The 26175-nt window shown below is 46.1% G+C and overlaps 1 protein-coding gene across 2 annotated transcripts; it reads right to left on the bottom strand.

Moving 5' to 3' along the window:
• On the bottom strand, positions 1–25659 carry LOC139333874 (ubiquitin-conjugating enzyme E2 E2). 2 transcript variants are annotated; one of them, XM_070966558.1, is made up of 6 exons: positions 25474–25659; positions 23861–24044; positions 22785–22835; positions 7188–7320; positions 2172–2319; positions 1–837 (listed from the first exon to the last, which is right to left on the bottom strand). In XM_070966558.1, exons 2-6 carry the CDS (start codon positions 24034–24036, stop codon positions 740–742), a joined length of 606 nt encoding a protein of 201 aa, XP_070822659.1. In that variant the 5' UTR covers positions 24037–24044; positions 25474–25659; the 3' UTR covers positions 1–739. The 2 variants fall into 2 exon arrangements, with proteins under 2 accessions (XP_070822659.1, XP_070822660.1); XM_070966559.1 differs by having other exon boundaries at positions 25427–25606.
• Positions 25660–26175: the final 516 nt, after the last annotated feature.

Raw genomic sequence — 26175 nt, 5'->3', positions numbered from 1 at the left:
TTTTCTCACAAGCCAACCACAGTGTGTTTTATTGGGTGCTTCAGTAATACAAGTGCACAACAAACCACTCTGCAATTGCAGAGGTGGCGGGTAGCCAGTAAATATACAAGTCCTGCCTCTTTCACAGGCAGACCTATACTTTTGTGGTCTGCCTCAAAAGCCTTTGAAAAAATACATACAGTACAAACAAAATCAGAGGAAGTTAAAAAGCATGAAGGATCCATTGACGCAAACCTTCCTGTTCCATGCAGATAACATACTGATGACAAATACAAAAAAAACAAAACAAAACAAAAAGGAGAACAAAGTGAAAGCATATATTCTGCATGTTTGTTCCAGGTGCCACTAAGAAAATGAGAATACATACTGTACTGCAGAGCTGGAGGACAATGTGTATGATAATAATAATATTCTGTGTTTTTTCTCCAATACAATACTTCCAACATTCAGATATTGGAAAATAAAAATCCCAATCTACTCTTTGTATAAAAAAGAAGCTTTCAAGTCAACAAGGAACAAAGGACATTTTTTTTGTCTTGTTTGATTTTTTTTTTAACACAGAAAAGGTAAATAAAACGTCGGGGTGGAGGAAGAGGAGGAGGACGAGGGTGATAGGAGGGCAGGTATACCGTTGCACTTAGTGAGTGTGCTTTGACAGACTATGGGTGAGAGCGAGAGGTAGAGAGAGGTACAGTGGAGGGTGAGGGAGGTAAAGGAGGGGCGTTTGGCGACGGGGAGTCTATGTGGCGTATCTCTTCGTCCATTGTTTGGCTATTCTGTCATGCTCTGTTCTGTTGGTCAGGTACTGTGTGGCGATGCTTCCCACCAGAGGGTCGGCTGAAAGGTGCAAAGACAGAGAGGGAACACGTCAATCATTCAGCGTCATCGCTCGCCTCAGCTGGGCGCCGATCACAGGGTGCAGAGGAGGAGGCGATATGACAGAAATCATCAAAGAAGCAGAGTTTAGGTCGTGTGTTCAAATCTAAACGATCAGATGATTGAAATTTGAAATCAAAGGGCCAATCTGTGATTTCTGCGATATGTAAATGTTGGACTGATTGTGCCTTAGAGGCCATTTCCACCTGATATCAACCTGATCGGGACACATTACAGAGATAATGACATCTGATTCACAGGCCTGAAGCATTTTATAACAGCAATTCATATACAGTGTACAGCATGAGATTAAAGTAATACAGGCAAAACGGACTGTGTGATTTCATACATTTTATCACCTCCATCAACAACGATTTATAAAAGCACAATTCGGTTTCATTACAGATGATTAAACCCTCGACAGGATTCATGCTGGCTGATCAGCTGGAGCTTTAACTGAGGGGTCTTTCCTGTAGGCACGGATGCAGTCACACTTTTATTATGGTGTGCTGACCTTCAGTGGACTTGATTACACAGACTCAAATTCAGCTTCATCAATAACCCGTTAATCACACGGACGCACGGTCGAGCCCTCCAGGAGCAGCGTGTAGAGGCCGAGGAAGAGGAGTTGAGGAGAGCCTAAAGTGACTGTAAAACCACCATATCGCAAGTTAATTCCCTGCACTTTGGCTGGCTTCCGTTACGCTCACATAAATCACGCTGAACTCAAAATGACTAAATGTAAGACAGCAAAAAAAATGACCATCTTACATCTTTCTCCAATTATTCCTTCGCCAGCCCGAGTTTTCTCGTTTTTTACACTCATTTTCTATCCTGTGCTCACCCCCCCATTCATATTTCTACCGCTTTATCACCTCAGATGACGCTTTAACAGAGAGCAGAAATCATCAGTATTGTTATTTTTATAGCATCTCCTCTTTAAGCAGCTCCATTGCTCATTTCTGCTGTGAAAATGTGGTTTTATTATTTACAGCTCGAGGCCGCTGACCGTGCCAAAGACCTGTCAGTGCTGGACGGCCTTGGGAAACAATGAGGGTTTGAATTGGTCATGGCTTCCTTAATGCACCCTTACTCGTCTGGAAATGTAATTTTCACAGTGTGTCGGCTTGAAATTTGGCCTTGAGTGAAAATAAACAGACTCTCAGTTACATCCAGCGAAGGTGGATGAAGAGCTCTTCATGCCACTCCAGCACCTGCTTACCTCACACCAAAGTCTCTTTACAAACTGCATTCAGAAAAGGTGAAATGGTCGTGCGTGAGGACGATGGCGTTACCTGGGTTACAGTCTGTGAGCAGGGAGCAGATGGACAGCAGCACCTTGGAGATGGTGAGGGCGGGGCTCCAGTTGTCCTTCAGGATGTCCAGACAGATCACCCCCTGACTGTTTATGTTGCAGTGATAGATCCTCGTACGAAATGTTACCTGCAGACACACAGAAAGGTCAGAAAGCGAATGAGCTCATTTTCCAAATACAAGGAAGCAGGCGACGAATAAAGAAAGCCAGAAACAGTTCAAAAATAACCAAGAAACAACTTCAGTAAAAGGGTGTGGCCATTTTAACACGACGCCTGTACATCTCATGAATTCATGAGCTCGATAACGTTTTCAGACTCTCTGTTAAATACAAAGCTGAGGTCAGCAGGCGATTAGCGTAGCCTAGCTTAAAGTCTGAATGCAGGGGGTCCAAAGTTAAAAAAAAAGCTAACCAGCACCTACAAAAGAGAATATGTTCAATTAGAGAGCTCTGGAGGTGCTGCTAGGCAGATGTTGCTACCTTTAAAGAGAGGCTTCGTCTTAGTTAAGATCAGCTGCAGCTTAATATTTAATGGACAAATACAAGAGGAGGAAGTGTTTTCCCTAAATGTTGGACTACTCCTTAAAGACTGACACAAAATAATGAGTACGCAGTAATCGCGCTGCTGTTGGACATCAGAGGCAGAGCTGGTTTACTCCAAATGACCATAAAATTCAGCTCCAAGTGACCTGAAGTTGGGCTGCTGTGACCCTGAAGCCGATGACCTTGCGTGTGAAAGTGGCCGGCGACGCCATCGAGCGGCTTTAAATGCATCGTGTTTGTTTTACTGCCCTTCAGTAACAGACCATTGTTTCAGTGTCTTACAATGAAACAATGCATCACACTGCAGAGGACGCAGCCGTCGTGTCACCGCAGAAAACACAACTCCAAAGCAGCGTAAGCCAAAAAATCTGAATCTCACATGTGAGTGTTTGATGCTTTTACAGTGAATATTTCTGGGTTTGGGATAATTGGTCAAAGTCAGCTGTATGAATATGTCAACTTGAGCTCTGGGAAAATGTTTTTTTCAGATTTTATAGACCGAATAATCGATTCATTATGAAGATAATCAGCTGATTAATCACAGCCTAATTCAGTTCTAGTTTGACAGCTGACACTGAATTATCTCATGTGAAGACTTCATGCAGACAGTCTTTTATGTTGATCTCAGCAGACACTGAGCAGCTCCACTGGAGCAGCGGAGGGAAAAACTTTCCCACCATAATTTAATAACACTGAAAATTCAGAAACTGATCTGCTTCAGAGGTTTTTACTGGAGCTGCTATAAATGACGGTTTCCAGTGTGAATTAATGTGAGATTCTCTAGATTAGTACATTAATTGTTTAGTCTATAAAATGTGGTGAATATAAAATAATTTCCCAGAGCCTCAAGTAACATACGCACATTGCTGTTTTGTCCAACCATCAGTCCAAAACCCCAAAATGTTCACTTACAGAAGAATAAAGAAGCTGGAATCAGTGAATTTGGGCAACAAAAGACTAATAATGCTGTTTAATTTCAGTTAATACTACTACTACTAATACTACTACTACTACTACTAATAATAATAAACTTTATTTGTCAGGAACATTTCATAGAAAAATTGCAGCTCAAAGTGCTTTACAACAAAGAAAGCACACGCACCAGGTGCTTCACATAAAAAGACAGAATGAACATAAAGAGTGATGAAGATGAATGTAGATCATGATGGAGAATAAAACCCACCTGATAATAATAATAAAATACAGATAAGCATGAAGTCTCTCCTGATCTGACTGATGAGCCTTTTGCTTTTCACGCTGACAGAAAGGTGAATTTCAACCTTTGTCCAGGAAACCATCGTTATCCTCCATCTGAAGAGATCTTTCAAACGTGACTGTGAATTTGTTAGCGTGCACTTACACTTTCGGGCTTTAATTCATTCCATAACTGTCCTCACTTTAAGCAACAAACATGAATTATTAATTAAAGCATGTTCGCAGCAGATGAACTAAAAACATGGACGGCGTAATTTGTGAGTCGGGGGTGAGTCTCTCCAGGAGATGAGTTTTAAACCCTGTAAGAAAGACATTTTTGCTGTGTGGTTCAGTCTGCAGGTTTATATCAGGTGAGACATGGGGGACAGTGACCAGCTGCTGTGGGCCTTTCACCTCCTTTTCTCTTCCATCCACATTAACACTGATCCATCAGCATCAGTACCACTATAATGGGCCTGCTTGATTGCTCCACTGAGGGTCATTTAACAGCATTTGTCACTGTAGCTGCATGAGCATGTCCCCATAAATACAGTCAGTGAAGCATTTATCATGTGAGCCTTTGAGTTTTTTGGATTTCTTGAAAACAGCATTGACTCCATCTACACAGAGAAAAACACCTCCTGCACTGATCCCATGATACTGAATCAGACTGACCAACAGAGGGCAGCATGGTGCAAAATCAAAGCACAACAACAAACAACAACAGTTTTATTGTCACTTTGATTCCTGGACTCACCAGGCGTCAATGAATTCCTTTACTCGCCACAGTGAAAAGTCCAGAACATGCAGTCTGACGCCGCCTCGATTAACGCTGCAACTGTGCTCGTCTCAAACACCCTCAGCCAGCAAGCAGCCGACCCGGCACTGTTTATGCCGTCTGTCTCAGCCTGGATGTGAGCTTGACATCTGTTTGGAGCAGTGGGGCAAACAGTGGTGTCAAGTGTCAGGACCGATCACCAACATCTGGCCCCCGTGACCCTGACCCTCCAGAGGAAACCCCTAACGAGCCTCGGCATTCCCAAAAATCACACAGGGCAGGACGTTATAAATAACCGACCCCTCTGCAGACCCCGCGCTCCAGAAAAGAGGCACAGAAACACATCCACCTGGCAAACTCGTCGACTCTTGTTCCTCATGTTGAGATTTTAAAAGCTCTGGATCCAAAACGCCCAAGTCTGAGCGCATTCAGCCACTGAGCTGCACTGGAGCGTTTCTGTAGTGAGGGAGTGTATGGCAGCTCCAGGCCCAAGGTTTGGTGTGAGTGTGGTGGGGGGGTTTGGCTGCAGATCACAGTGTGTCGGAGGGGTACGAGGTATTGGAGGGGGCGGAAACACTCGAGTCCCTCTGGCAACAGAAAGCTGGGCCGGAGCCTGTGGATTTGTTTGAGTCTGCTGTCAAACACAGAGCTGGTGGTTACACAGCACAAAGGACGAGAACGAGGGAAAAGAGGGCGAGCGAGCCCGGGGAGGGGGTGTGCATAACAGAGAGAGGAGAGAAAATGAAGGCCAAGTGAAAGGGTAATGGGGTGCGCTGCAAACCAAAGGGAGATTGGCCCTGACGGGTCCGCGCGCTCGGTAATGACATCCACTCGACGTGTTTAAAGTGCTCTGCAGACGGCGTCACATAAAACACCAAGAGGAGGGCTTCAGACGCCGACAAGGGAGCGGGTCGGGATTCAGCACGACCCAGATTGTGAGCTCAAATCACGATTCTTCATGAAACAAAAGTGCAGAAAAGTGCAAACCGAGCTGTGGAGAAGTCGTGTCAGAAGCTGCAGCACTGACTCTGAACAGCCGCCACCAGGCCGGGCGCAGACAACCTGCTCTGCTCGCTTACTGTTAGAATTCCCTTCAGCTGGCACTTTATCACATCACACTGCCATCAACGAGCATAAAAGTCCGTCCAGCCATTCATTTTCTACACCCCCCTGTCCTGTGGGGTGGGGGTGGGTGGTGGGTGGTGGGGGGTGGTCCCCGGGCTGTGGACTACTTCTGGGTCATGGAACATTTGCTCCTGGGCTGTGATGAAACAATACGACTTGGCGGAATAATACATTTTTTGGCCGTTATGGGTTATTTTGTGAGAATTACCTTGAACTTGGTGCAGCCTGTCTGTGCAGCAGCTCATTCATCACCCCCGGTCACACCCCCAACAACAGTATACTGATTTTAAACTAAAGTAGGTCATCAGCACAGGAGTCATCTCCATCTTTCAGCAGTGCATGAAACCTGTGATCATGCCACCTGAGTGATGGCGAGACGTTTCATTCGTGACCACAGTGGAACAAATAAAGTTTCATTTTGTGCAGCGTTGTCAGCGTTTTTTTGCTTGTTTGCTCTCTCTCCGCAACTTTCTAACTCTAATGACAGCTTGGGAGGGTAACTGGATAGATGTCTTTACCAAAACTGACACAAACAAATGTGTGACCCTGTAGACAAGGGTTGTGTGGAGACCACTGCCTCCCTCGCCACACCCCGACCCCGACCAGGAGGACTTTCTATATATAAAAATGGTCCATGGCTGGAGCCTAATCCAGCAGAAGCAGGTAAAGGCTGCCAGCCAATCACAGAAACCAGAAAAACCATGTCCCATATAATGTAAGATAATGAGTCTGCTCAAAAAAACACAGTAACAGCAGCTATAATCAAGACTTTTTGATGGATTATGACTACATGAACCCCCTCAGTATTTCAGTGTCTTTCAGCTTCCTCTCTGCTCTCATCAGCCTCATTTACACCAACAACACACAGCTGTTTTCAGCAGAAACAAACTCTGATAAACCTGCTGTACGCTGCGTGCTCAGCACCGACCAGGCAGCCGGTCGACGCTAGCGACTCGGCGGTTAACACAGTGGAGCATTTAGCAGCTAAAGAGCCAGATGTTTCCTTCAGGAGCTGAAAGGAGAGCGAACACTGGGATAATTCATCAGGTGGCCAGAAATGTGACGCCAAATCAATGCTGATGCTACTCTGAATCAGCCCACATGTCCAGATGCAGCTGCAAATTATCCTGCACAAAACACATAAAACAGACGGTGACTGTGTGTCTACGGTGGAAGAACATGTGTGTCGTACGGCGAGTGTGTGCCACTACAGGCCAACCTGCGCTCAACACTTACTCGATCTCTTAACTTTTCCACATCGTTATATCATCACACATTTCCAGGCCCTGTGCAGGAAGCTGATACTCGGTCAGCCACTCAAACACCCAAATGTTTTAACAGTTACCGGCTGCTGACCTTGGGAGGTTTGAACGGGTAGTCTGGCGTGAAGGCGATGTCCAGGAAGAAGACGCCCCCCTCGTACACGGAGCCCGGGGGTCCCAGGATGGTCGACCTCCACTCGTAGATATTATCTCCTTTGGGGCCAGCACTAGGAAATTGAAACAAAAGACGTGTTAATATGTTAATGAGCGCGGCACACTGGAATCGACAGGCTGGTGTTCCAAGTGCCAGCGGGCTGACGGAGATTCGGGGAAGCGAGCAGCTCAGACCGTAAATGCTACCTTCTGACATGCTAATAATGGAGATTTGGGGAATGCTGAAGCTGTGGAGGTCTGAAGATTTTTAGTGCAAGGCTATTTTAATGGGATTTAGATTATCTTTCACAATTTGGACTTGAAGATTAGATTACCAGCGACTGGGAGGCGAGTTCGTGAAGCACATCGCACTGACACACAGCAGTGAACCAGTTTCAGCATGCAGCTCAGCAAAACCAAAGATAATCTTTAACATAATAAAAAAAGATACTACATAAACAGGTATTCAGATGTCAGCCGGTGAAAAGGATTTCATATCCCTGCCTGTTTTCCTTCATGAGATGAGTATTTATGCTGAGTGGAGGCTGAAGGTCACAGCTGTTCTATAGGCCCAGTAATTAATGCCATTTCCATATTAAGGGCTCCCTCCCCCACTGCTGTTTGTGGTAAGACCCTGAGCTGGCACAAAGCCAAGAAGAGACCGGGACAATGTCCAGATCGCGAAGCCAGGGACAATGAACAATCCCTCCGATTTCATGTAATTACCAGGGAAGGTGTTTGACGCCAGGCCTCAGCTGCTGGCAGATGTGCTCACAAATGCGCGCGAGCGAACCGGCCGAGACGCCGGGTTCGCTTTCACTCAAGGCCGCTGTGCTATTGTGTGTGCTGTTCACTTTCATTTAGACATAAAGCAATAATCTCAGACAGAGATTTCCTGAATGCGACTGTGCAGCAACCTCACGGAGCGAACCGTTAAGAGCAGCATCTGGCTCCGAGCGTGCCCTTGAAAACAGATCATTCTCCATAAATAGAAATTAGACAGAAGACATTTCCTTCATCCTTCAGTGTCAACACATGCAAATTTCCACTAATCTACTTTGCCACTCTTTCACTCTGCCCCTCTCTTAAGCCTTCTTTAATTAGCTAATTATGATTACTTCTTCTCTGGGGAATTACTTCAAAATATGCTGCTGATAAGGACTTTGCCAATCTGGACTTTGTTGTTTGAGGCACAAAGGGAACCTTGCATTTTTTTTGTCATAGTGAAAATAAGACAACAAAAGCAAAGAATGTACTGCGACCACGCTGGACATTGTTGGTGCATGAAAGAGACACACGCTGGCCATCTTTCTTTGTAAACTTAATACTTAAAGTGGGACTACAGTAATTGAAAACGTCCACCACACACACGAACGGCAAAACACACATCTGTCAAATAAAGCTGGCATTAAACATACTGGGCAGGTTTATTTACAGAGCATTAATAATGCTGCTTTCAGCGAAGATGTATGACCAAATGGCACCAAATAACCTGAAACTGCAGGTTTTTGTTTCTCTTCCAGACAAACTGTGTTGCAGAGACACAGACAGGAATATCTGAACCAACTACAGGAAATGACTTCAAAATACAGGGATTTATAGGCGCACAGAGACAGATGTTGACATCTGATAGCCAGCAGTTACTTGTGCTTGAAAAGCCTGTCATAACAACATAAAGCGAGGGCAGGCCGCAGTACGAACCGCGGTCGCATTCAGCTGTTCCTGCATTCCTCCGTTGTGTTATTTAAGAAAGTTCAATTAGAGCAGAGGAGTTCAATACTTCCAACATGCCTTGGCTGGAAGTGGATGAGCTTCAAGGCGTCAGGTTGTTCAATAAACGACCGACTTGAAGGGCTGTCCTTGACGAAAGAATTCAAATAGTCACAGGAGCTCTTTGACTGATCAATCCGTCCGATTGATCCTTCAGTATTTACTGTCCCTCTGCAGATGAACGCAGCCATGCACAGGAATCTCTTTGCCCATCAAAGAGCCAAAGATGTGATGGCTAATAAACCAATCTGCATAAAAAGAACAGGACAAAAACAACTGAAGACTCTTTAGTCCACCAAGAACTTGACGGTTAATTAACTGACTGTCTACGGCTGCATTCAGGACGACTTCAGCCCTCCATGAAAAATACACAACCAGTGCGGTGACACGGTGAATTCGGCATTTCTGGTGGAGTGTTTTGTAACGCAAGTGCTGCCTCTCTCCTGTGTACCTCGCCATCATTGTGACCAAAGATAAAATAGCTGCTTTCCAGAGCTGTAAAATCCTGTCCTGAGCGCTGTAAACTGCTCTGCAGTGTTTTGGCATCTGATAAACCTTAAAATTCTTGGATGTGAACTGGATTTCCTGGATTATATTTCATGCTTCACCAGTACCTGAAGCAGCACACTCCCACCACTGCAGCCCCAGACTGAATTTCAGTGTGAAAGCCGGGAACGACGGGACCGCCTGAAGGCACCTGCTCCAGTCCGGCAAACATGCCAAATGCAGACAGTTATTGTCCAGGTGTGCAGAGGTGAAAAAGCAAGCAGGGGTTAAACTTATCTCTCTCCTTTTTACTCTTCACAAAGTCTTTGTACCACATTTGAGTGCAACATTATGAATGCCTTCAAGGACAGACTGTCTAAAAGCGGGCGTCCTCTATGTCCAAATCTGAATGCTGAATTTACTGAATTAACACACTGTAAACACTTCAGGTGTGGTGGGACGACACAAGTACTGTTTAGCTTGTAATTAGGGATGTTTCTAATGATTCATGTCCCTCATGTTTAAACAAAAGATTAAACTTAGACTAGTCGACTAGTCTGAAAGTAAGAAATCACCCCTAAAACAGTCAAAACGGAGCACAATCTAATCTGGAAGGAACCAGTCCACTGATTTCACTGGAACGCGTCAGTGTTATTGTCTGAAAATATACTGCGTGTTAGAGTCATTTTAAACTGTTAATCACATTCTTCAATAACAAAATCACATTATAAATGGCCCTGATATGTGAGGCACTCAGCTCTGTGCATCAGGTTTCCATTTCCATGTCCTGGAAGACTTAAACGTCCCAGACAAATGGGACAAATTCCAGTCAAATATTACTTGTTTATGGACCCTGTGTTCCCATAGTTTTGTGCAGTGACTAATGGTCCAGTATTAAGCGTGAGATGGGCTGTAGTGTAATCCCTCTGGGCATTTGCTCACCATCACGGTATGTCCATGAAAGAAATCTTTGTTTTTGCCACTCACAAGGTCAGATAGTTATTCTGTGTCTGACAACATCATGGAAACGATCCCTGCCACACTCCATTTACAGAAACGCTTCATTCAAACTCGACTCAAACAAAATAAAACTCACCAAAACCTGTTCCAACAATCGCCACCAACTCTGGTTTGGTTGAAATAAACTCACCACAATATTTTCACATCTAACATATCTAAAACAACCAGTAATTACCAGACGACGGAAACCCTTCTATGCATTATGAACACATTATCCTGTCATCTAAATGTGTACATTAATAAAACAATGGGTTAAATATTGAAGGAAGCAGCATTGAGTCCACTAATCGTGTACATCCCCGCTTGTACATCAGGCGATATGAATCTGACTTTTTGCTTGAAACATCTTCTCAAATGCAGCTGATGACTGAACTTGTTGTGGCCACTCTCCAACCCTGCAAACATGACTTTCCATGTTTCCTGCTGTTGACAGAGCTGCATAGGTTTATTTTCCTTGTTGTCTGCAGTCTTCCCTCTGTGAAACTTGTGCTTTGATTTCTATGCTGCACACACCTCAGGGTAACACTTCCATTACCGCTACACTATTCAGACGCTTCCCCGACACCACGGTGAAAAGAGACAGCCGTCTCTTCCATTTCCAGACATCCCCAGCAGAAGCAGATGCTCACTTCCTTTGAGGCTGATGAGTTTGTAGCAGTGATAATAACTTAGACATGATGGAAAAATGGAGACGAGCGGGCACGGCAGAGGTTCTCGCTCGGCATCGAGATTGCTGTTGAGGATCTGACAACCACACAAGGGCTGTGGATAAAAGCTAAGTCAATAGCTGAATGTGCATGCCACCGCTGGCTGTTGCTTGGAGACCTCCTCCCCCCACCGGCTCGGGCGTTCCTGCGGCGCTTTGTTGCAGCTGGTTCAGGGCCAGCTCTTTCAGGATGTGACAGTTTCTCTACTTTGCCATTAGCGTTGGGAGAGGTGAGCGGCGTGGCCATCGCATGAAGCTCAAGTTGAGTCACGTCAGTCTGCAGATTGGTAGCGGCGGTGAGTGTTTGCAGTGTTTTAATTAATGCATGGACGTGTCAAGAGTTACATGGCTAATGATTCCTTGAAAGTGATTAATAGCTATGCGGCATATTATGCTCAACTGACATATTCAACTCAGTGCAATTGCTGGATAATGGAGGCATTAAATAGATTTCAAGTCTGCAAGTGCAACTCCCAACCAAGAGCCTCACTTCTGCGTGTGTCACGGTTCTGCTCTGTCATGCACGGCTGCAAAGTGCCCATTGAAAAATCAGTATCACTGAATCAATGAGAAGACAATGAAGGCTTTAAGAACAACAAAAAAAACCATGACGCAACACCAAGCCCTGAAACTGACAGCAACAGTCAGCTAAATAGTATGTGTCACTCCTGTCTTCTCTTTTCTCTCTCCATGGAAAACAATCTTCGCTTCGAGCAGACAGATCTGCTCGGCATAAATACGTGACGTCGGCTGGTGTAACAGTGCTGCTTATGGGCTTTGTTGTAGGCTGCACTAATAATAACCTCTCTGTAAGTAACAGTACGTCTGCGGCGCACGGTCAGCCAAACGCCTTGATTCACTGAGTATTTGGGTCATTTGTTTCAAGGGTCTGGGATACATTAGGGTGCGGGTGTCCGTGAGAGTCTGGCCACGGCCCTGTCCTCAGAGATTACACTCATGTAAGAACCCACTCTGACAGATGGGCTGCTTCCTCCACAACACACCACCAAAACTGTGTTTAACCACTGCTCTCTTTCTTTTCCCCACTCACTGTTGGTCTTTTTGTGACTATTTTTAATAGAAACAACAATACGGATTCCTCCCTAAATGTCACCAGCAGCCCGTCTGGTCAGCGTGATTCAGACACAAAGTAGTATTTGTGGTACCTGTGAGAGAGCGAGTAATTGCATCTTTCAGCAACCTTGTTCGGTGCTCCACCTCAACAAAGCGAGATTGGACTCTTTGAAACCCAGAGACTGCACACAGACAGCTGTCAGAGCGGGATTAAGAAACTGTTTCTTCATAGAGTATAAAGGAACATTTCGCCACAGACCGACTTCGTCATTTTTACCTCAGTTCCTGAAATCGATGCAAGCTGTGCCCTATAATGACAGACAGCAGTAAGAATTTCCATGTATATTGAATGACCTTTCCTCCCCATGATCCAGTGCAGCAGTGTGTAGTTTGCCAGTTTAATCATCCACATTGCCTCTTTCATAGACAGGGCAATCTGCAGATGGGTGCCAATGCCAAGAGATAACCCTTGTGTTGTGGCGTGAGAGCTCGGCTAATCTCAGCAGAATCACTAATTTACCTTGACACCCAGAGCCAAGTCCCACAAACATCAGGGCTCGGGTTAAGTTGACGAAAGAGATGTAGTCATGTGACAGGCCTGTGCCACTCACAGGTGGATCCATAGGCAGGGTCAGTTATGAGGACATTGTTAAACTACATCTGAAGACAATCAGACAGATTTAATTTGGGAGTTTGGCTGACACCCCAGAGCAGACTGCAAAGACAGCCTAGAATAAACTTACATCAAAGACAAAACTACGAGCGACGGCTATTAAAGAATGCAGAGTCAAAACCACAGTTTGGAGGGAAACCGCGGGAACAAACAGGCTCATGTACAAAAAAACGACTGTGTACAGTAGCATCAGAAACTCTTAGACAGACAATATGCAGTCCCACCATCAAAGAAACCACCTGTAATATTAGTGCCAGACTGCGTGGACTGGAAACAGTCGATTCATAGTGATGAACCGAGAGCACACAGAGGATGTTCACTGTCCGCTCATACAAAACGAATGTCAGTCACAGGCATGTGAGAACTTCCGGCAGTGTTAGGCAATCTGTGAAATTTCTGGCCAACCACAAAGTAAAAAAAATACTGTAAATTGAAGTTCTTCCACCTCTTCTCTCAGGAAACTGCCAAACAAAAAAAACAACATTCACACCCTTTCAAAGAAATGTTTCTTTCACCTTTTGTATGTGAAGCAGATATCGATTTCACAGCCGCGAGAAGGTTTGGGTGAATTTAGCTCCTCTGACGGATATCTCTGCAGACTGCTGTAACAGCTGGACAAAGCAGTGTATTTGGTCCGAGTTCTGTGGAAATGTGACTGGATCACACTCAACATATGGAGGGACGGTGCTGCAGAAGCACTTTTTTTTTAAACCGCCATATAAACTGGTTCCTGTACAAATCCAGTGTAACTGCCGTGAATCCAAGCAGCCGCGGCGCTCTGCGAAACGACAAACTACGCTGTCTTTACAGCCATCTTTCAAGTCTAAGCGTGTTGAGTCACTGATACTCTGAAGATCAGCTTACATTTGAAAGATCAGACGGGGGGGGGGGGGGGGGGATATCACTTAAACACAACACAAAAGGTCAGAAACACGTCGTAATGCATCACGATGGTCGGACATGTTGCTGCAGGGTGAAAACACTCAGCGCAGCACAAATGCAGCGTGTTCCTGAAGCAGCCTGTCACACAGCGAGCTGTTTACGGCAGCAGGTAAATAGCTGTCTGAGCCAAGACCTGCACCGAGGGGCTGATAAATAAAACAGGAAAGCAAACCAGTAATTGAATGTGAATCAGTGTGTTTTGGAGCTTGTGAATGCCGCCGTGCACAAATAAATCCATTATCTGCATTATTCGCCATTCCAGTTCATTCCCCGTGGGCTTTTTTTTCCTAATGGCACCGTCATTCACTTAGGATCTTCCTTTCTATCAGAGTGGCTGCTGCGGTTATCAGAGGAGGAACTTTAATGAAGCAATCTTATTTCCCCCCGACCGTGAAAGAGCCCCAAGCCCAATTACTGTGCAGCTCAACGGCCGAGGTGACACCTCCTTCCTCTGTTCTCTTGTCTTTATTGTCTCAAATGACATGGTTTGTTTTTTAATCAAGCCTTTTATTGTTCATCTGCACAATGAATACTGCAATTACTGACCGGACGGTTTATCCAGCTACAGGGGAAATGGTTGAGTAGGTGGCTGCATTGCACGCTTTCCAAGCCGAAGAGGAATAAGACAATTTTATTCCCACAGGAGGGAAGCCTCACATGCTGGCCTGAATCAACGTGAACAGCAGTCAGTGCTGAACTGAGGAAGTATACTTCGAAAGAGAGGCCTGAAGAACTGGACTTTCCCTCAGGAAGTCATGTTGAGAAAGCTGTAAATAGAGCAGAGGTTCTGCTCTTTCTCCTCGTCCTTCCTTTTTAATTCAGCAAGATGCTTCTGAGGTAAAATTGAGATTTTGGCGCAGTAAGCATTTTTCTTCTCTACATCTGAGCTACAGCATGCACGCAGCCTCTGACGCAGTGCAAGTGTTTGCCTCTGGCTGAGAATGAATGATGCAGAGTATATATCATTACCATAACACACAGACTTTGCATAAAGGAAACTGCACAACATCATGAGTCATAAAATATCACTTAGCCAACAAAGCATTGCTGTGTACCCAGAGTGAAGGATGACACAAAAACAAATATCAAAAACAAAGAAAGAAGGCTTTAGTTTCAAGAACGAGCACTTCATGACCCTCCAACTGACGTCGAGCGATCTGGCACAAAATGCAATCATTACCATTTGAGGAGCGTTGTCTGAGATATTAATCACACTTGATGTGGATAAGCAGCTCTTTCTGAATAATTTCTGAGAACATAAAATGGGTGTGTGCACATTTATCTTTGTGAGAGTCAATTTGAGTTTAAGGTCTTGGGAGTGAGGACATTTTTTGGAAAGTGAGGACCTTAGACGGGCTGTTTGAGGGTTCAGACTTTAGGTTTAGGTTTGGGAAAGAGGACAGGGAAGGCATGTCAATGAGGGTCCTCACAAGAATACAAGTACAAACTTGTGTGTGTGTGTGTGTGTGTGTGTGTGTTGTCAAGGGGTAATTATAAACATTTGCTTTGCTTGAATAAAGCGAGCTGGAGTTTGTGCTGACATGATGCAAATGGCAGTGCAGGCCAGGGAATCACAGGAAAAGTGCTTCAGGAAAGGAAACTGCCGAAAAAACAGATTCGCCTCCGAGACCAAACTGCAGCCTCTTGCAATTTATCAACTAAATTAGTCAAGAGCACGGTGTAAATATTTCTAATTTCACTGCTCTGCACTAAAAGTCTATTCAGTCGTGATTAGAGACGGTGTCTTCAGCCTTTCTGCTCCCTCCACAGAAGCACTGCGGGCAGCCATGTGGCCCCGTGGACGAGGGAATGGACTGATTACCGAAAGGTCAGCCGAGCTGCCCGAGACTCTGTCGGTCTCCTCGACTCCACATCACATTAGCCCTCAGGTTCGCAGGTAGAGAAGTGTAACAAGACTTTGAAGCCGCAGGTTAAGCGAATCAGCACGGAGAAAAGGGCATTCCTCTGGGATGTTATTCACTGGTGATTATTCATTTCACCACTTACAACAGAACGTTAAGAGTGTTAACATTTCAGACCACAAATGTGTCATTAAGACACTTTAAATCTCTTTGGCAGGAGCTATGGTTTGTGACTTCATGGGAAATCTATCAGGCTCTGAGATCCCCGCGGCGGGGGTAACGGGATCTCAGAGCGATTGTTTACTTCAGAGTTACTGTATTTGCTCGCTTGCCAGGCGATTCTTGTGTTTGCTTTGGTGTCGGGCTCAGATTCCCATTCAGTCACTCTCAAGGATCTAAACTGCTTCTGTGGACGGGGACAGTCCACCACCAAACGTCCACACGCCGTGCTTCGTGCTCGGCTTCCCCGCAAACACATTAATAACGTTCTGGACAAATGTTTGCCAGAAAACTACCTCACAAATGAGGACATTGAGAATTGAATGACACACATGAATCAAGGCAGGCCGTGCTCGCTGTCAAACACATGCCGCAGCGGAAAACATTAAGGATAAATTAAACTCCGGCCGGTGTCGCAGGCAGAGCGTGTGTTGTGTTCTATAGGAGCAAATTTATTTCTTTTCCGCTCAAAAACTTTGTGTGAGGGGAAAAATGATGAGGGTTTGCTCGGGGGGAAAATGATTTTCAGCAGATGTTTCATAGGTGCGCGGGGAGAACGGCGGCCATAACAAATCAGCAGAGCCCAGTCTGGCACGGTCCATCTGCATGCTGACATCCGTCTGCGCTCACACCAGCCCTGAGACAGCTTCATTTGTCTTCAGATGAGACCGGTCTCTGCGGACAGCAGATTCCTCCCCGTCTGAGGACGCTGATATTTATCTAAGATATAATACACTTACTGTTAGCAAATACACAGTTTGAAGTGCTCAGATTTAATGTCCTTTCCACTGCTGCAAACTGAAGGCCCTCCTGATAACGTGCTACTGTTTTCTCTATTTTAAACCATCTTTCCCTCCTTCAAAGTTCAGTTTTCAGAGGCAAAAAGAGGCTGTGACAATCTGAATCTTATAAGGAAACGACTTTACTGAAATTTCCAATACATAGTTTAGAAAACTACGTATGCTTCTCCAATATAATGACACGATCAAGGAGGCAAAACACACAAGTTTCTCCACTGTGAGGATTTGCTGCTTTTCCCTGTTATATCATCGTACACTAAATATCTTTGGGTGGGACAAAACATTTGAGGATGTCACAAAGAATTCTGGGAAATTGTGATGGACATTACACAAGTATTCAATCAATTGAGAGAACACTGACAGCTTAACGTTAGACTGTAATGTGAGTCGTTAGCTGCAGATCTAGCTTGGAGCTGCGAATTCGTCCGCTCAGTGGAGGTAATCAGGTATTCAGCTGCTTTTAAAATTCACAGCCTTTCTCTGCTTCCACAGACGTGACAACTCAACAGAAAAACATGTGGCTGGGGTCAAATCTGTAAAAACTTGCTTCCCATTTGTATTTTCTCCCTCATTCTTTATTTCACAAGCATTCACAGTCTGTTTTCATCCAAACCTCAGTAGGCGCTGACCCGGCCTTGTGCCGATGCAAATGTTTGTTGGGCTTTGGCACAAACATCTCTTATTTTGCTCGTTGAACAAAGCGATTCAGAGTCTGAGACGTTGCCTTTATGAAGGTTCTTATATTTTGCAGTCAATGGACAAGACCTTCAGTGAAAGGTCAGGAACATGCCAGCTTCAGACACAGATGGGCGCCTATAGGTCATCAATATTTATAAAGGCGGTGATTATGGAACAAGACATCGATTAGGGCTGATTCATCCAAGGTCAAATGGAACTGTCACCAAAAAGCATTCACTTGTTTTTCCTTCAAATTCACATCACACTGCAACGATCCTACCCGTGATAGGACAGTGAAGCTGCCATGCAAAAATACAGAGATCAACTGGAACACCCAGGAGGTGTTCCTGCAGCACCCCCCCCCCCCCCCCCCCCCCCCCCGCCTGTGGTCTGCACCCCTCCGCTCCCTCATGAATATTGATAACCCTCCCTGCTGTGCTTAATGGTAGCGCTGTGAAAAATGATGCTGGGTGTGTCACTCGCACATAATCCCCCAGGGGCATGGCACAAAACTAATATGCAGCTTTCACAGATATGAAGACGATCCCATCAGCGAGAAGAGAATCAGAGGCCAGAACCTCCAATGAGGAGAGCCTCATTTCTTGGTGAGGCTTGTTGGTGGTGGAGATGCGTATTCATGCAGAGGCTGTGATGCGGTGACCAGCTGTGAGTGTGTTTTTGAGAACAGAGTTCCCCTGCAGCTTGCATGATGTCATCAGGGAGTGACGGCCCTGTTTTGGGCATCATGGGGGCATTACGTTACACCCGGAAAATCCAGGGACCAAAGAAAGTCATTTGTTCCAGCGACCGGCCTCATACATCACAACTGCACTAAAGGGGGGGCGGAGTCAGATGATGCTCTAATCAAGAGACACACGATGGAAGAACAACACAAACAGGAGGGAATTCGTTGGAAAGCGAGCACGAGATATTTTATTTTTGACTTAATATGACCTCTGAAACTGGAAAATACTTTGGGCATTGATTCAATAGGAAAGATAAAATCAGCTGATAGGCAGCTCTTTAACATATTGCAGGTGACACAGACGCGGCCTAATACATGAAATCTACATGGCGACCAACAAAAGAACAGATGCCGGAAATGGAAAAATAAACCTTTACAACCAGAGATCACACACACAAAAACGAGATTTACCTCAAATATAAAACAATAATTCAACGTCATCCCAAATGTGCAATGCATAGGTCCTCCTCGCCCATCCCAGCACCCCCTCTTCTACCCCACTCCCTCCATTTTTTGTTGAATTTATGTCTCGTAACTATTTTCTGTTATGTCTTAATTGAACTGCTTTAAAAGCATAAAATGTACAATGAACTGTAAACAACTGTCTGCAAGATGATGGAGGAAACATTACAATAAAGTCTACATATATAAGCAATAGAAAATAAGAATCGACAGTTTGCTAAACTTTGCTAGCGTAGCCACCGTAAAGCCGTCAGCGGATTTCACCACATACTGAAGCAGTGTGACAGGGCTGTTTGCTACTCTGGATATAAAGAGTTTGGAGGGAGGTGTCCATATTTTTTAGTCCTCCAACACCAAAAACAGAGTCCTAAAGTGAGGAGTGCAGTAAACAGTGTGTTTGTTTGCTCTAATGTAACCTGTGAACATTAGCACGTCTGCTAACTAGCAGACTTGTTTCTGTCTTATTATGTCTTCTGCATGGATCATTAACCAATGAGGATGCTCACTTTTTGCCTGGGACCTGCTGGCTTAGCTTCATCTTTGAGTGCTCGATCAAGTACGTGGCCACCGAGTGCATTCAACCTGTTCCTCAAAATGCACCGCGGGTGGCGGCTGCGTTGCATTAAACCTATCTGAGCTGCCTTGGGATGAGAAGTCGGTGCCTCTGCCTCTTCTGCAGTGGATTATTCTGCTGTGATTACAGTGTACAATAGCAGCTTTATATTTTTTCCCTGAATGTGGATGGGCTGACGCCAAAACCTGACATTCACTAGTACATTTTGGGCAGCTAAGCCTCGTTCTGCTATCACTGCATTGTAACTGTGATGAAAGTATCTGTTTGGCCGTCTGAGAGGAGGATGAAGAGATCAAACAGCACAGAGGTCCAGAGCTGCGAGGTACATCACCAGGAGCTGCTGTTTTAACAACGCCAAAGTGTCTTTGTTTGGGGTTCTGCTTGTAATGTTGGCATCGGTGAATCAACATTACAAGGAAGGAATCGTAACAGCCACAGAACAAATTCATTAAGTCCTCTGATACAGCAGCAATGCAAGCGCTCAAGACAGAAGTGATAGGCGGACGAATATGAAGGGAGAAGCAGAAAGGAGTGTTTTTATGACAGGAGCATGTCGGATGTGGGAGAGAGGAATGTGATCCAGGCAGGAATGTGATGTAAGGCAGAATGATTTTCTCAGGTTAAGAATCAGCACATTGTTCCCACGGTCTCCGGACGTACCAACTACTTAAAGCAATTCAGCAGAAGCTTGAACTGCATTTGTTCAACAAAACATCACTTTAAAGAAGTCACACTGGGCTTCAGGAGACTGTTTTTCACTATTTTCTGACAAAAGATCAATCGAGAAAATAATCTGCAGGTTCATCGACAGTGAAAGTAGACGTTAGCTGCAGCCCTGATGTCAGGCATTCAGGTCAAAGCTTGACAAGAAATAGAAAGAGGTAGGCGAAAAAGCAACCGGGAGAATTTTCTAAGTAGTTCTTAGTTTCTCAGGTCAACGGTTCAGAAGTGCCAGCTCAAAAAAAACCAAGCAAACCGAACACCTTGTGCGAGTCAACAGCCTCGCTCACCATATTTTGTATCTGCAGAAGTGGCTCGACACTTTTATATGACAACAAAATGATTCTGAATCTTCATGCCGTTGGAAATTCAGTCACACCAATGCGCCTGTCGTATCTCTCTTTTAGTGGAGCTAATCAAAGTTTTATTCCTGGTAAGATTATTGCAATGTTTGTGCGACTCGCAGGCAGGAGAGCGCTTTTCCTTTCAGACGCCGCTTCATTTGCAACAATAGGTGTAAAAACACAAGCCGCTGTACAATATACTTGAAGTATATGACAGTGAGAATAATTGCTATGTCAAATCCTCTCGGGCTTCAGCGTGTTCCTGTTCGTTTGATGCATGACAACTGCCAAGGTGACAAGCGAGCTGTCACGACGCCGAGAGCGAGATGAAGCTCGGAGACGAATTTAAATACTTGTTTGCATTTTCTGTGTAGTGACATAGCGCTGAAAGTATGACAGTCCTGTTCACGCTGCATGGAAATTGATTTTTTTAAAACAACTTGAGCACTAATATTAGAGGAAACATTAGAGAGTGTGTGACTGCTCAACACACACAGGTTACAGTAACGCAGTAATGCTGAATGCAGCTGAGGGGGGGCACAGTTTTATTAGACTGATCAAATGGGCACCTCCTGCCACAGATGTTTCACTAAATTAGATCCTCAACACCTCCACGGCATTACATGATAATTCTGGCTCGTCGCGCGCATCCGCACTGAAAGACGCGAAGCAGAGCTCTCCATTTTGCAGAGCAGAACGCAGCGTGGTTCCCTCCACATCCCCGAAGGCGACGCTGGAGAAGCTGTAGGTGACGCGAAGGAGACTGCAGATTTTAACTACACGACGAGGGCGGAAAATCCTCTCCGACCGGGACAAAGCGGCGAGGCAGTCTGAGGGGCCGCGAAACGGATGAGGTGACATCCATCAAGTGGCCCCCAGCGTCGCGTTTGCTGAATGTGCCGAAGTGAATCTCTTTAACGCGACTCTCTGTCAGCCTCCTGAAGGGGGCCAACAGTCTGTGACTCCATTTGTCGCGGGGAACGAAATGAATAACCTTTCGGGCCTAACCTGGCCGGGAGCGAGGAGCATGTGGCATACAAATGACGACACCGGCTCCACCGCGAGCGCTCGCTCATGCGAGGATGTAAATGGTGCCGCGATCGCTTGCATGAGAAATTTGCCGTTTGACGCATCTGAACCCCGTCGCTGTTAACAGAGGGATAATCTATTTGGGTGCATCACAGAAAACACATTATTAGATTCTGGTATCATTTTGAGCGTACAGAAGGGGAACACACACACACGCACACACACACACGCACACGCGCACACACACACACACACACACACACACACACACACACACACACAGAAAAGGATTATCTTGAAGAAGCTTAATTGTTTCCCAGGCAACTAGTTCCCTACTAAGACGGTGACTGTGAAATTTCCGCTAGCGATTATTTTACTTTCAAATGACTTACTCGTGTCCTCCAGCTAAATCCTTCATGTGAGCCAACCTAGTTTTTTTTGGGGAGGTGGGGGGGGGGGGTTGAAATAGATTAGAGTCCTCGAGGAAAACAACATCTCTTTTAGCCTCCAGTACAATAACAAAACTGGGCCGTGAGCTGGAATGAAAAGGTTAGCTCAATGTTTATCATTAATGATGGTGGGCTTCTGATGAGACCCAGCAGGGGTGATTAATTCATGCAATAAACAAGCCAGTCTAGGGTGCAGTAATTCCAAATCGCCAGATGAGTCACACAAAGCCGTTTTCCTTAATCATTTTAAGCAGGTGCCTGTGAGCGAATATGGCCAATCCAGAATGGTCAGGAAACATCAGCATCTCCCACAAGTGTCCTCAATCTCGCTCCGACCGGCTTCCATTTTCTTTCTTAATTTGCACTGGAGTGCTGATTTGAGTTATTATTGTATTATAATAAACATGATCGATGTCACTTTGTGTTACTTGAGCTGATAAAAAGCGGGATCCTGTGCGACATCCCAAAGGCATGCCTTTTGTCACTTCAAGACAGACTGATGCACATGTGGTCTGCCAGTCGCTCGCGACCATATCTCTTCCTCAAAGGGCTGAGAGCCGCAGCAGCAGCACACAATAACCATTGTCTGTGGTAAATCCCCAGCAGAGCGAGGGGGGAACCACACGAGAATCGAAACAGGTTTTAAAGTCGCGCTGCTGCTCCTTTTCCACCATTTCATCGCAGCCATAATACTGAGATGTGAAAGCCTGTGTTTTCAGCAGAGGTTGCAGTGTGCATTATGCTGCAACAACAGCGCCAGAGTGGGCTACAGTCACTCTAATTCACCTGAGATTACCATCTCAAACAAAAAACACAAACAGCAGCATAATGGGAACGGAGACAAAAGTGAGTGCGTTGCAGCGTGGCCTCTCCTTTTCAACAGCAAGAAGCCTCGCGCCGCCTGCATTCATTACAGCCTGAGCGTCTGCACATGCAGGCTCGTGAATCATCAGAGAAACGCTTTGACGAGGTAACGTCCTCTTACCTGCAGTTTGGAGGTGGGTCTAGTGTGATTTCTGCAAGCTCTTTCTGAATCCTGGAAGAGAGAGAGAGTTGATTGTTAAAATCAGTGTCAGGAGAGGATAAAAGCTGAAGGAACGGACATTTCTCTAACACGTGAAGTGAGTGTTTGCAGCTTGTGATGAGGTAAATGTTGCTTCTAGTCCCACCTTCAACCATGTGGACCTACAGCTGTTCACAACACAGCTGCCCAGAATATTGCACTTATTCCAGTTTACAGCACGCAGGCTGTAAAAGGTGTCACGACTTCATTTGCTGCCCATATGAGAGGCATAAATGAAAGCCAGAGAACTCGCTTTAGCATTCCAGCTTGAATAGAAAATAAATGATTTAAGCGTTCAAGTTTTGTCATTGTGGTCTTTTGTGGAGCGCTGGACTGCTTGGAGACTTTTCGGATAACTCAAAACGATGATTCAGACTGTGAAGGGCGACTCGGCGCAAACGCTGCTGCTAAGCTCGCTTTATTATAAAGACAATACTTCAGACAACGGCGAAGCCTCTCCGTGTTACGGCCCCTTGTTGTGCCGAAGGCCCTCGGAGAGCCTGTTTTGAAGCGAAGCACAGGCGCACAAAAGGGAGATGATCACAACATCACTCACTGTTATAAAAAGACTCCGCGGCCTCAGCCAGCCCTGTGCTCATGCGGTTGCATAATTCTGTCATCGCCTGTCTTTTTTTGGGAATATGTGCTGAGACTGGTGGAGGTAAGTGTTGGTGGTGGTGTTGGCGGCGGAGGAGAGACAAAAGTGCCGCCGAGCACGAGGCGCGCCTCCTCAAACAAACAGGCTGGAACGGGAATATCTCTTTCAAACGACAGCGACGACACTCGAGTGCCGAGCTGTGCGAGACACCACCTTCCTGTGGGTTCGGTGTCACGCTGAATAGCACGGATGTTTGAAATGACAATGCCCGCGGGACTGAAGGCTTTTTATATACCTTCACGCCCCCGGGGGCACGAGCAGAGAGGCCTTTGGTTTGACAAACAACCCCCCTGTAGCTGTCGCTCTCCAGAGAAGTATTCACACTCCTGTCTTTTCTTACCTCTTGGCACTCGTTGAAAGTTTAGCAGCGGTTTTACTCGAGATCTTGGTCTCCTTCTTTTTGGGCTGTGCTTGCTCCCGCTCCTGCTCGGGCGGTACCGACTCCCTTTGTTCAATGTCCGAGCTTCCCCCGCTGGTGCTGGGGCTGTCGTCCGGTCTCTGCACTTCGCTGGACATCGTGGGCCCTGATCGGAAAACATGGAACGGCACGTAACGTGAGCAGTGTAAGTTTTGCACCATAAAGATGATTTAATGTCACACTGCTCGCTGGTGCCACCTCAGCAAGATGAAGCCACGGGAAGGTGGGTTTAATCAGTGTACAGCTGGATGTGGACGAGGAGGGGGATGCAAAGTGTGAGCTGATGAGAAGACATTTGTCAGCCTGTGCTGCTGTGAATTACAGATGTATAGAGCCCTTGTTAAAAAGAATATAAGAAGCCACTGGCCTAATGATCTACTCAGGGTCATATATTACAGGCTAATTGTTTGGCAGACTTTATATCAGCAGCTTTACTGGCTTAGGTTTCTAAAGCAGACTGAGCCCTTACTGCTGCCCTGTGTCTTCATTTCCCTTTTCTTTAAACAAATGCTGGATAATATTGTGGTTTGGGGTCAATGATGTGACCCTACAAAGTGGATTAAACAGCTCATGAAAGCCTTGCAGGCTGTTTTATCCAAAAAGTGAGACGTGTTATCAGTGACAGATGAGACAAGACACTTGAAAATGACGAGCGTCGTCCCGGTTTGTTTGACATGATTCAAGCTCTGTTTAACAGACGACAAAGACACGGCTGAAGCTGAGAGGCTGGGCTGGAAACGTAATGTAAGAACAGAGATGTGATGGATGAGAAGTTAATCAAAGCGGTGAAGTGGAGAGGCGGACAGCTCGCCTTTCCCGGGGGGGCGTTTCACTGTAACGATCAGGGGGCATCAACGGCCGAAATGTACCCGCTTCAATGGCCGTTAAAGAGGACGAGGTCGATGCGGAGACGTTACAGTCCCCCAAAATACCGACGGAGACAAGTTAAGATGTTTGTGTGTGGGCAGACATCACTTCACGGCTCGGTCAAACCGGGTAGGTCAACATTTGAGGGGGTGAAAACACAATAGGGGTCGACCGGGGGGCTGAAACCGAGCCGTCATACAAAAGCGACCGTAAACATTAAGCTAGCTAACGTTCCGAGGCCGGGGGGGCGGAAAGTAGGGTGCGTTACGTTACCGCTGAGGGGTAATTTTAAAAGAAAAAAAGAGCCGAACAGGCCTCGGTGTTTTAAAGTCAATGAAAATGCGCATAGGAGAAGGCGTTTCTGCCGGGCTCGTCCCGAGGAGCCGACGGCCGGGCTGATGGAGGACGGTCAGCGGCAGGGCCGAGCGGAGGAGCGGCGGCGGTGGCGAAAACGTGCGGAGCCTCGCCGTTTCTGGAGTGTCCACATTGTGCGTTGAAGAGCGGTGACCCTGCCTCGGCACAAAGGGAGGCTCGTCCCACACATCCACCTCCTCCCCCCTCACCCCTTTTCCTCCTCCTTCTCCGCTGGAAAACGACACTTTTCACGGGACATTTACTTACTTTTCGCGTATCTACGAGGGGCCGCTGAATGTGTGCGTCGGTATTACCTGGCGGCTGGCCGTCGATGCTGCAATTCCGCGTCGTAATCCCAAAGGTACCGAAAAAAGTATATCCTCACACGGCCGTCTGCTCGCTCCCGTGTCCTAGCTATTTAACTGGAGGTAGCAGCAGCAGAAAAGCGATTACAGAAAACTGAGGCAGCCCCGGACCGCCTCCACGCGCGCTCCCGGCCTGCGCGCACTGCTCGTGCACGTGGGCTGCATTGGTAGCAGAAGTAGCTGTGCAAGGCCATGCTCTGTAATGAATTAATTAAAATGCTAACAATAAAGGCGACAATGCTGGCGCAGATGCATGTAAACGGTGCATGAAATGTCTTTATCGTCGTCTTCTGTGTGTGTGTGTGCAGGGGTGTAGCTAGAAATAACGGGCCCCATGTGCAGGAAATGTTGGCCCCCTGTAGTTTCGTCTCCTCCCTTGTTGCAATGCACACAGCACAGGGGTACTCAGCCTGGTCTCATGCCCAGGGCATCAAATACTGGCGTTTTGTCACATCTCATACAGATTCATGAGGTACCCTTTAGCATCTGCATGAGACGGACCGGGCCACATCAATATTAAATGCTCAGAGCAAGGTGATGCAGTATAAAGAGCAAGAAAGCCTGCAAATGGAGGAAGGTGTGGTGGATGGATGGGTCAAACACATGCACGACGTTCACGCAGGAGACTGGGCTTCACGTCCTTTGACGAAG

The sequence above is a fragment of the Chaetodon trifascialis genome, chromosome 7 (assembly GCF_039877785.1).
Source record: "Chaetodon trifascialis isolate fChaTrf1 chromosome 7, fChaTrf1.hap1, whole genome shotgun sequence".
Lineage (NCBI taxonomy): Eukaryota > Metazoa > Chordata > Actinopteri > Chaetodontiformes > Chaetodontidae > Chaetodon > Chaetodon trifascialis.
The sequence above is the reverse complement of the archived record's forward strand: the minus strand, read 5'-3'. Positions and strand labels throughout refer to the sequence as shown.